The sequence below is a fragment of the Chenopodium album genome, chromosome 13, assembly GCF_948465745.1.
Source record: "Chenopodium album chromosome 13, dcCheAlbu1.1, whole genome shotgun sequence".
Classification (NCBI taxonomy): domain Eukaryota; kingdom Viridiplantae; phylum Streptophyta; class Magnoliopsida; order Caryophyllales; family Amaranthaceae; genus Chenopodium; species Chenopodium album.
The window spans coordinates 6,969,844-6,981,954 of NC_137846.1; the positions used below are offsets into that span (position 1 = coordinate 6,969,844).

A 12,111-nucleotide genomic window follows, 5' to 3' on the forward strand; every position below is an offset into this window, starting at 1 on the left:
TAACCCCTTATTCGAGGCTCTAGAGATGAATCTCGAGAGGGCTGCCATTCTTTCGGTGAGCTGCTGAACGTCCCTCTTTGTTTTCGGCTCGGGAAGATCGAGCGCTGCTTGGACTTTGGCGGGATTGGCATCAATCCCCCTTTTGCTGACCATGAACCCAAGGAATTTCCCTGACTTCACACCGAAGACACACTTTTTTGGATTCAGCTTCATTTGATGTTTTCTTAAGGTGGCGAAGATTTCGGCCAGGTCCTTAACATGGTCCTCATCTTTTTTGCTTTTGACGATTGAATTGTTAATGTAAACTTCCATGTTTCGACCTTTTTGATCGGCAAAAACCTGATCCACCAGCCTTTGATAAGTTGCCCCCGCATTTTTCAATCCGAAGGGCATCATTTTGTAATTGTACACCCCGGCGTTTGTCACGAATGCCGTTTTTGCTCGGTCGTCGGGGTGCATGAAGATCTGATGGTACCCCAAGAATGCGTCCATGAAACTGAGCAAGGCATGGCCACTTGTCGAGTCGATTAGCTGATCGATCCTCGGCAAGGGATACAAATCCTTCGGACAAGCCTTATTTAGGTCCGTGAAGTCAACGCACATTCTCCAGGCGCCATTGGCCTTCTGAACCATCACCACATTTGCTAGCCATTCTGGATACTGACAAGGTTCGATGAAGCTTGCATCCAGCAGCTTTTTGACTTCGGCTGTGATGTCTCGGTTCTTATTTGCGGAGTAATTCAGCTTCTTTTGCTTAACTGGCCGACACGCTAGGTCAACGTTAAGCTTATGAGAGATGAGGTCTGGACTTATCCCGGGCATGTCAGCTGCCGAGAAAGCAAACAGATCTCGGTTGACCCGAAGGAGCTGGATAAGTTCAACGCGGGTATTCGGATCGAGATCCATCCCGATTGTAGCACATTTTCCGGCATCCCCTTCGGTCAACTCAACAGTTTCAGTCTGCTGGTCCAGCTCCATTGTTGTTGGGCTGGACTCTTCACAATCTGGCCTGCTGTCTATGTCAGCAGGCGTCCCAGACTTTTTCTTCTTCGGCTGGCCCTCTGAGTCTATTGGCTCAGATGAAGAGCTAGCCTTTTCTTTTTCTGACCCTTTTTCTTTGGGCACAGACCCTTGGGCCGAAGCACTTAGGCCTTTCGGCTTCTTCGCACTTGGTTCTCTTTCTTTCTCCTCCTTATCCTCATCGTCGTCCTCCGAACGACTAGTGGATGGCTTGAGGTAGTTGCACCTTCGGGCTTCCTTTTGGCTTCCCTCAATCCTGATGATATGTCTGAAACGTAAATCATCAGCTGATGATATGTTGAGACTACCCCTTGGATCTCGTGAATGATGGGTCTCCCCATGATCACATTGTACACTAAAGGAGCATCAATAACCAAAAATTCAGTCATGACGTTCCTAGCTGCTTCGTCGCAGCCGATGGTGACAGGAAGGGTCACCTTCCCGTCTGGGTAAGTTGAAGCGCCATTGAATCCGGATACCGGGTAGGGTACCGGCGTGAGGTGCATGGGCTTCAGCTTGATTTGATTGTAGGCCTTTCGGAACAAAATATTTGCTCCGCTACCACCGTCAACCAGAACTTTGCTGACGTCGTGGTTGGCCACCGTGGCGATGATCACCAACGGGTCCTCGTGAGGGTACGTCACCCCCCGACAGTCAGCGAAAGTGAACGTTATGTTCGGCACCGGTGATTGGGGTGGCCGAATATCAGAATGATTCACCTGATGGGTCAGAGCCCTAAGGTGACGCTTGTGCTCCCTCCGAGAGCATAATCCTCCCGATATAGCGTGGATTGGAGGGAATTTTCCCTCCGCAGTTTTGCTGTTCTTTCGGGGGAAGTCAATTTCCTGCCGGGAATCCTTTTCGGATTTCTCAGCCTCTTTTTTCTCGCGGTGATCCGCGATATATTTTTTCAAGTCCCCTTTCGGATCATGTCCTCTATTTGGTCCTTTAGCTGGATACATTCCTCAGTGTTGTGTCCCGGTGATTCATGGAACTCACACCACTGATTCTTATTTTTTCGTTGATACCACTCGGGGAGTGGTCTCGGCTTTCTGTAACTCTGCTCCCCCTTCGTCACGCTATAAATCTTAGCGCGCGGAAGAGCGAGCGGAGTGTAAGACTCGTATTTGCCCGTGAACGGAGCAGATTTTTCCTTCTTCGACTCGCTGGCCGAAGATTGTTTCGAGGCTTTCGTCTGATGGCCAAGGCCAGAAGGTGATTGTTGTTTTTGTTTCCCTCCCCCAAATTGAGGTTGGGTTTTTGTTTTGTTCCACTCTTCAGCTCGGATGAACTTATCCGAAGCATTCAAAGCCTCCTCTAAGGTCCGAGGTGAGTTCATGACCATGAAGTCGGAGAACGGTCCAGTTCTGAGACCGTGCTGAAGGGTGAAAACTGCTAGCCCTTGGTCCAGCTGGGAAATGCTAGATGACTCGTTGCTGAAGCGAGTCATATAGTCGCGGAGGCTTTCGGCTTCCCCCTGCTGTAGACCCATAAGTTCTGCAGTAGTCTTCTCCCTGCGATTTGCCGTAGAAAACTTGCTCTTGAACTTGGCGGACAGATCGTCCCACCCAGTTATCAAGCCTTCCTTTACTCCCTTGGAGATCCACGCCTGCGCGACCCCCTTGAGAGTGGTGGGAAAATATTTGCACCAGGTCGCTTCGGACCTGGGGCAGAGGTGCATGTGTGCCTCGTATGAGGCAATATGGTCCTTCGGATCCGAAGTCCCATCATAGGTAATGTGCGACGGGATTTTAACCGTTGGCACATGGTCTTCCAATATCCATTGTTCGAATGGAGAGCTGGAAGGAAGCATCACGGCCTTGCCTCTATTCCTAGCCGAGGGGACCACGCTCCGCCCTCTCAGAGAGGTAGAAGTGGTTTTCGTCCCTGGCTGGGAGGTCTGGGCTTCGGCTGCAGGAAAGGAGAGGCGGCTGTGCACACTCCACTCCCTGTCACCGAGACGGTCAAGAGCGCTTCGGCGAACAGTTTCTGGCCGAGAGGCAGAACTGCTGCTCCTGTTTGTTTTGCTCAAGGTGAGCTGGGTAGTAGGTTCCTTGAAGAAATGAGGGTTCTTGTTTCTTTCTCTTTCGGTTATCCAAGTTTCCTCTTCCCATTCTGTCAATTCCCTGAAGGATAAGGGTTTCCCCCCTTCCTGACCGAGTGTTCTCCGCTGATGCTTGGTTTGCGGAGGAGTTCGGTCCCGTTGAGGTGGCATGTTCTGGGCCTTCATGGCATCCATGAGGACCTCTAGGGCTCTCACTACCTCCTCCGAGTTGGGCCCCGTCTGGGGTGTTCTCGGCTGAGAGCGAGAGCAAGCATGAATACTCCGAGGTTGACTCCGAGTGTGAAAATGAGTCCTGTGAGTAGACTGATTGTCCTCATTCAACCGAGGTGGACTCGGTTGATGATTGGATCGAATTATGGGAGAAAGGGTTCTCTCCCTTGATTGCCCCCCCAGAACTAAGCTCCCCGGAGGGGCTCCGGTCCCGCGGAGGAGATAGACTAGGAGTAGGGTGGTCCAAGGGCCTCCTCACCAAGTGACTTTCGGCGCTTCTTCGAAGGAGAAGCACCGTCGTTCTTGTTCTTGTGGTTCTTAGCCATTGACACTAAGATTACGGCAGAATGAATGAGATTGGCTTAAAGATTTTTTGAAAGTCTTCCCCACAGACGGCGCCAAATTGTTTCGGATAAAACAATGGGACCTTGCCGAAGGTCCTGAGAAGTGGTGAAGATTGGGCTCGGTCCGAATAATGCTGGGCCGAGGGTTTCCTGCACAGCAAACACACGTAAACTAGCCTCGGGGGTTGTGCCGAGGAAGGCCCCTCCGATGCCGAAGTCAGTACAATGTGTAGAGAAATAGCTATGCAAGAGAATTAATTGCTTGAGGCTATATGTGTATATCTCTGTAAAAATGGTGGAATTGATGGCTTTTATACCTTTGATCATAGTGGAGGAGTGGGCCTAAGCCCAATTGACTTGCCACATTTGACTGACTTTGACTTTAGTACAAATGGAGGGTTGAACCTTGACCTTGGGCTTTTAATTGGATCATTTATGGTTTAGGCCCAATTAGACTAAATTGGACCCAAACAGTAACAAAACGACGCATCCAGTTGGGACAATTGGGACTTGGGACCTTTAATGACTCTACTACAAATCATATATGTACTCCTACAAAATCTCAACTCAATCAAAAACTTAATGCTAGTCATATACTTCGTATATAATCTTCCCTCATAATGTACCAAACCCATAAAGAAAGTTTAATATTTGATCCAATAGGTTAAAAAGTTCTTATTAATAGAACATTCGTGGGAAGAAATTCGTCTAACTTTTACTCTAAAGTCTAAAATTAGTAGTTTATAAATTATTCCTTATACTTAGAAGTATAAAAACACTAGGGTAGTTCTCATAAGATGCATGACTTTTACAAAAATACATGTATTATCATAAGAAATTTTTAATATATAAGCATATCAGAAGTATTTAAATTAATAAAAATGTACATGGCTTATGAATCTATAACAAATACACTTTTTCTTTTTAATTTTTTTTTTAAATTTGAGGGAGTAACAAATATACTCAAAGCAAATTAAGTACGATTAAATCATTTGCAATGCTAATATGGGTTGCTTGGTGGTGTAGAAACTTGGTGGTCTTTGAAAACGCAAGCTTCTACCCTGTTAGCATTGCTGCAAATTTGTCAAAATTTGTTACTGACCATGGAGAGTATGCTAAGAGAGTGTTCATGGGTCAGGGTGTGTCTGGGTTGCAATCTGGAACAACTTGGATGCGGCCTGTTGAGGGAGTGGTGAAGGTAAACTGTGATGCTCATTTGGGAGGGGTGACTGGGCTTGGGGTCGTGATTAGAGATGCTGCAGGGAGGGTGTTAGCTGCTGCTGTGAGACAGGAGAAGGTCAGATGGGCTACAGACATTGCTGAAGCTGCTGCCTGTCGCCACGGACTTCAAGTTGCCAACAGGCTTGGCTTCTCCTCACTGGTGCTTGAGAGTGATGCGTCCAACGTGGTTCAGGGTGTGAAGAATTCTGCTGCCAGCTTTACTCCCTTCTCCTTATTGATTGATGATATTTGTAACCTCTCTCGGTCTTTTAATTGCTTTTATATTTCTCATGCTAAACGTGCGGGTAATACTCTAGCGCACTATGTTACTAGATGGGATTCGAAAGATTGTAATGAACTTGTTTGCCTAGGTCCTTTCCCCCAAAGTCTTCTAGCTTTGGCAGAAATTGACCTCTATTAATAATATTATCCGCAGGTGGTTTCAAAAAAAAAGTACGATTAAATTTTTACACCTGACCTCTTTTTTTTTATTATTATTTTTTTTTTTTAATTTTATTAAAATGAAAAAACAAAGAAGATATTCAACATGAGTACATGACTTAAGGCAAATCCTTACAATATTTATCTACAAAGTCAAACTCCAATGAAAAATGTCTAGGATAACATAATTTTGAAGTAATTAAATCTAAATAACATAAAGCCAAAATCTCTTATTCATTATTTAGTTATTTTTTCTCCCTCGTTTTCTTTACTGTACATCGTGAAATTGAAGCTCTCGAGCAGCATCAATGGAGGAGGATGATACCTCTTCACTTTGGGGTTAACCATGTAGGAAAGAAGAATGCATCAATGGGGGAAAAAGGAAAGCATGAGAAGCTTTAATGGCAAAAGGAGGGAAACGACATCAATGACGGTTTCTTAGGTAGTTTACAGCTGGATGTTGATGTGGCTCATTTACTATTCGAGTTATTCACTAAATGGCCATTTGATAAACATAAAATGTTATTGTTGAAGATCAATGGGGGCCGGCTGAAGCTTTATTGTGTGTAAAACAAATTTAGTATAAACCCTTATAAAGTCAGCCCTAAGTCCCTAACCTATAATTTGACGATTATATAAACACCCACCCATTTATTTATTAGACAGATCTAACTCATATTATAACTGTGGCGAGTCATGGCTTTTAAAAGGGCTCTAGGGCTCTCCTCTCATATAAAACCCTCTCTCCTCTCGATTATTTATTGAAACGCACTAAGATATTCTCTAAAATATTATCACAATAATATTAGTTTACTACCCATACCATGGCCGAAAATACTCTCTCTGAAAAACCCTCTTCTGAGGAACAACAAATTTTTCGATCCACAAAAAAACCAAAAAGAAAAATCAATCATCTCATTTTCACCAATGAGAAATCCCCTGCTGCTGAGATTCGTGTACCAATTCCCAACAACCCCAATATCTCTATGTCTTTTAGGGACTTGGTTGCTAATGAGGAATTGAATAGAAATGCTGCTAATCACAATAATGTGATTGATATCGATGATGATGAAGTTTCTGATGATGATGAACTCCCAGAGGGCATTGTTGATGATCCGAAATGCCCTGTAATACTGCTCTCTAAAGAGGAAAAAGCCAGACTGCGCAAACCTTGGAAGCACACACTCATTATCAAGATGTTCAATAGCAAAGTTGGCTACATGTCCTTGATGAAAAGACTCAAGAGGAAGTGGGAATTAAAAGGAGGATTGGTCCTTACTGACATTGGTCATGAATATTTCATTGCTCGCTTCTCGAGCATAGGTGACTATAATCATGTTCTTACTCAAGGCCCTTGGATGCTAGATGATAACTATTTAACAATTTGAAAATGGGTGCCTGACTTCATCCCTGATGATGCGCCAATGCGCTTCCTAACTGCGTGGGTTCGCATTCCACATCTCTCTGTAGAATACTTTGATTCTGAGTTTCTACACATGTTAGGAGCAAAAATTGGAAAAGTGGTTCGAATTGATAACAATACGGCTATGGCACAAAGAGGTCAATTCACACGACTGAGTGTGGAACTTGATCTTTCTAAACCCCTGCTCTCCAAATTCTGGCTAAAGGGTAAAGTGTGGCAAGTTCAGTACGAAGGGCTACGTATGATTTGCTTCAAATGTGGGAAAATTGGACGTAATGGAGATCAATGTACTCTTGATAATTCTGCACGGGAAGATCACCTGCACAACTCTCCATCGACACCCCCAATCCAGCCAATTCCTACAGTTGAGAAGCAAGATTATGGAGCTTGGATGATGGTTAAAAAACCACCACCACGAAGGAGGCAGACTAAGCCTGACAAGGTTCAAACCACCACTATCCAGCACCAAGCATCGGGTTCGAACCCACAGCAGAAGGTCAACGGTCCAAGCATGAATCAAGGAGGGTCAAGATTTTCGATTTTGAATAATCAAGATAAGGAAACTATTAATCTTGATGGAGATAATCAAGGAGATATTGTTGCCCAAGATATTGATAATGTTGAAACCGAAATTAACACTGTGGACTTGGCTGGCTCCCCTAATCAAGATAATCTTTTCACCAAAGATAACTCCTTCATTTTAGGAAAAAATTCTCCTAAGCCTAGAGTAGGGGGGCAATTCTTAGGGGGATCAAATCAATGGCAAGAATTAAGGAAACCAAATAAAATTATCCCAAAAGATAATTTGAAAAATATGTCAAAAAATAATTCAAAAAATATTCTCAAAGATAGCACCAATAATCCCTCTATTCCAACCCCTACCACGATCCCTCCAGCTATTCCTACAGGCAAAGAAAACCTATCCCTCACTTTCCAAGCCACAAACCAAGACCTACCCATTGTCAACCTAGCAGCAAGCACAGAGAAGCCAACAGATTCACAACACTCACTCCAACTCACTCATGTCTCAGCCACTCCAAACCCCAATTACCCTTCGAATTCCCCCGGAGAAAATCCTTTGCATGACCGAGCCAATTTTGGAACCATACTTGGGCATTGTAGACCCCCTGATTCACAAATTAGAAGTGGAGATTCACTCATGGAAGGCATCGAGTCAAGTGATGACGGAATTGATGGTAACACTGAAGTTACCATGGGATGTTAACCAAGCATTCCGATTCCTAAATAATGCCTATTGTGCAACTTTTCCAAATTTGCCTAGTCTTATGAATAATAATCATCATATTAATGTTGATTCATACCCCATCACGTGCATGGTGTGGAATATCCAAGGGGCTGGAAACCGTGATACCCTTGCTGCTCTTAGAGAAATTGTTCGAATGAACAAGCCTATTGTCCTTGTGTTGGTCGAAACCCATATGGGTGGAGACCAAGCTCTTCGTGTTGCAAATCTTCTTGGCTATAATGGTCATACCCGTGTCGATGCTCAGGGCTTCAGTGGTGGTATTTGGGTCTATTGGAAATCTGATTTAGTCACAATTGACCCCATTGCTCAGTCAAATCAATACATTACCATGACGGTAAATAAAATTGGGGAGGATCCTTGGTACTTCTCCGCTATCTACGCTAGTCTTGACCCTTCAAAGAGGCAAGACTTATGGAGGGATCTCTCGGATTTTGCTGCAAATAATAATAAACCGTGGCTTCTCGCTGGTGATTTCAACGAAACAAGGTTTGACTGGGAAAGAAACTCAAGTTTCTCTGAGACTTCACGTCGAAGCCGCAATTTCAACCATTGGGTTCATGATAACCAATTGATAGAGGTTGAGTTTTCGGGCCCTGCTCACACTTGGGCTCGTGGCACCTCTGCTGATACAAGAAAAAGCGCACGCTTAGATAGAACCTTGTGCACTGGTGAATGGGGCTTGAGGTTCGACAAAGCCCGAGTGAAGCACCTTCCTGCCATTCAATCTGATCACTGTCCCCTGCTCATCTCCCCAAATGGTTTTTCTCCTCTTGATGCAATGAATAGGCCGTTCAGATTTCAAGCCGCTTGGATGTCTCACGAAAAATTTGAAGAATTTTTATGTGACAAATGGGATAAAGATGCTCCACTTGTCCCACTCCTTCACTCCTTTTCGAATGAACTTCAAGATTGGAACAAGAATGTATTTCATAATATTTTCAGAGAGAAAAGACATTTGTTGGCTCGAATTCAAGGAATCCAAACCAAATTAGCGCTGCATAGAGATTCTGGTTTAATTAAACTGGAAGCAAAACTAAGGAGGGATTTAGACACCGTTCTTCATCAAGAAGAGCTACTTTGGTACCAAAAGGCTCGTGTGGATTGGCTACAATATGGTGACCGCAATACGACCTTTTTTCATCTTAGTACCGTGGTCAAAAGATGGAGAAACAAAATTGTGGCCATTAAAAATAACAATGACCAATGGGTGTATGATAAGAAGGAGGTGAAAAATACAGTAGTGAATTACTTCTCCAATTTGTTTACTGATGATGGTGACTCCCCTGTTTATGATATTCCTAAGGGAGTATGTAACTTAATTCCTGCCTCGGATTGGGAAATTCTTGCTCGGCCCTATTCGAAATGTGATATTGATTTGGTGATTAAAAATATGGGCTCTCTTAAGGCCCCCGGGCCTGATGGTTTTCAAGCCCTATTTTTTCAAAAAAATTGGGAGCATGTTGCACCGAATGTCTATGCTATGGTGTTCAAAGCATTGGAGGGGAATGGGCTGCCGGATTGTTTGAATGAGACATTCATTGTTCTTATCCCGAAGATTGATAATCCGGAGCAACCTTCTCAATTTAGGCCAATTGGATTATGTAATGTGGCTTATAAGATTATAACAAAGGCTATGGTGAATAGAATTAAGTTGGTGTTACCAAAACTTATTGCGGATTCCCAATCAAGCTTTGTTCCGGGGCGTCAAATCACGGATAATATAGTGATTGTGCAAGAGGTGCTACATACTATGAAGCGCAAAAAAGGAGGGAAGGGGTATATGACAATCAAGATCGATTTTGAGAAGGCCTATGATCGGCTAAAATGGGATTTCATCCGCGATACTCTCATGGAGATGAGGTTCCCTATGGTCATGATTGAAGTAATCATGGAATGCGTCTCTACCGCATCCATAAAAGTGCTCTGGAATGGGGAAAAAACTGATTCTTTTACTCCTTCTTGGGGCATTCGACAAGGGGACCCCTTATCCCCTTATCTCTTTGTACTTTGTATGGAAAGACTCAATCAAGTGATTGAAGAGGTTATTCTTGATGGAAGATGGAAACCAGTGTATGCAAGTAGGGGTGGACCGCTTCTCTCGAATCTCTTTTTCGCGGATGACTTAATCCTTTTTGCTGAAGCTTCAATTGAACAAGCCTCAATTGTGAAGAATTGTCTTAATCGGTTTTGCTCAGCCTCGGGTCAACGGGTCAGCTTATCCAAATCGAGAGTCTATTTCTCACAGAATGTCGATGCTACTGCTCAACAGAATATTTGCCATGAACTTGGAATGGAGTGTACTGATGATTTGGGGCTCTACCTTGGTATGCCAACCTTGACAAGCAGGGTCACACGAGAGACTTATGCGCACTTGTGTGAGAAGATTGATAGGAGACTCACGAATTGGAAAACCAAGTACTTGTCACTTGCGGGTCGAATTACTCTCACGAAATCGACCCTCACAACCATGTCCAATTATTCAATGCAAACAGCCAAATTGCCGAGATCGATATGTGATGAAATCGACAAGAAGGCTCGACGCTTCATATGGGGTGGGTCTGATGAAAGTAGACGGATCCATTTACTCTCCTGGGATACCTTACAGTTACCTCGAGAGAAGGGTGGACTCGGATTAAGATCAGCAAGGCAGACAAACGCGGCTTTTCTCACCAAGCTTGGGTGGAGAGTCCTTTCGGAGCCCAATTCCTTATGGTCGAGGGTACTTAGGTACAAGTATTGTAAAGGACGTTGCGACATCGACATGTTCCAACCTACATCTTGTATGTCAAATGTGTGGAGAGGGATTTCGGAGAATGCTTCTCTGCTGAACAAAGGTTCGAAGGTTGCTATAGGCAATGGGAAGCGAACTCTATTTTGGGATCATTGCTGGGCAATAGATGAACCCCTTCGTTCCCATGGTGTGGCTGCTATCCCTGATGAGATTGATGGTGCTACTGTTGAAGAAATGTGGGCTGCTGAGGGTGATTGGCGTTGGGATTTATTTGCGCACCTGTTACCTTTGCATTGCTTGAAACGAATTGCCTCTCACAAGCTAATTGAGGATCCTGAAGCTAGTGATTTGTGTTATTGGAAGGGACCTAACAAAGGTAAATTTTCAATAAAATTTGCTTTGAAAATTATGCAGGACGATGATCAATTCCCAAATGATAAGAAATGGGAGCTAGCTTGGCAAACCCCGGTTCAGCAGCGTATTCGCACCTTTTTATGGCTTGCTCTACATGATAGAATCCTCTGTAATTCTAATCGAATGAAGAGGCATCTCCTAGATGATCCTCGCTGCACTTGTTGCTCTCTCAATACTGCTGAAGACCTCATTCACTTATTTCGTGACTGCCCAATTGCAAGGCAGATTTGGAAAAGTGTTGGAAGTGCAGCCCTTTACCCTTCTTTCTACAATGGAGATATCACGCAGTGGCTGATCAGAAACCTTGAGGCAGAGGGGTTGATCTTCTCTGAGAAATGGCCAACATGCTTTGCAATTACGCTGTGGTGGATCTGTAAATGGAGAAACAACTCCACCTTTGGCAGAGGTGAGAAGATACCTGTAGATACAGGGGCTTTTCTTCATTCTCAAACTGAAGAAACCTGGAGAACTTACTCCTGGGAGATGCTGCTACTGCAAGGGTCAGAACTAGGAAGGAAGTCTTCATCAAATGGCTTGCTCCCCCAAATTTTTGGCTAGCTCTCAATACTGATGGTGCGGCAAAAGGAACACCAGGACCTGCTGGTGGGGGTGGAGTGATTCAAGACTGTACTGGTCGTTTTGTACGAGGTTTTACAGCCAATTTTGGAGTGTGCAGTGCATACAAAGCTGAGTTACTAGCCTTAGAGATTGGACTCAAGATGGCTGTGCAACTAGGACCTATCAAAATTATGATTCAGATGGACAATGAAGCATGTGTTGAAGCTATTCGAAGCAAGGATCGAAGTGGAGGAGAATGCTATTATATTCTGAAATCTTGTGACAACCTTTTACAAACTTTTGGTAGTAATGTTAATGTAGTACACTGTTATAGGGAGGGTAACAAAGTTGCCGATAAGCTAGCTAATATGGGTGTCCCTCTTGAAGAACGTGTTGTTTATTTCGATGAGCCTCCGA

General features: G+C 44.1%; 1 protein-coding gene across 1 annotated transcript; it reads left to right on the plus strand.

Moving 5' to 3' along the window:
• Window positions 1-4,636: 4,636 nt before the first annotated feature.
• Window positions 4,637-5,281, plus strand: LOC145575114 (uncharacterized). The gene has a single exon (XM_081633030.1). It carries the CDS (start codon window positions 4,637-4,639, stop codon window positions 5,279-5,281), a length of 645 nt encoding a protein of 214 aa, XP_081489156.1.
• The last annotated feature ends 6,830 nt before the right edge of the window (window positions 5,282-12,111 follow it).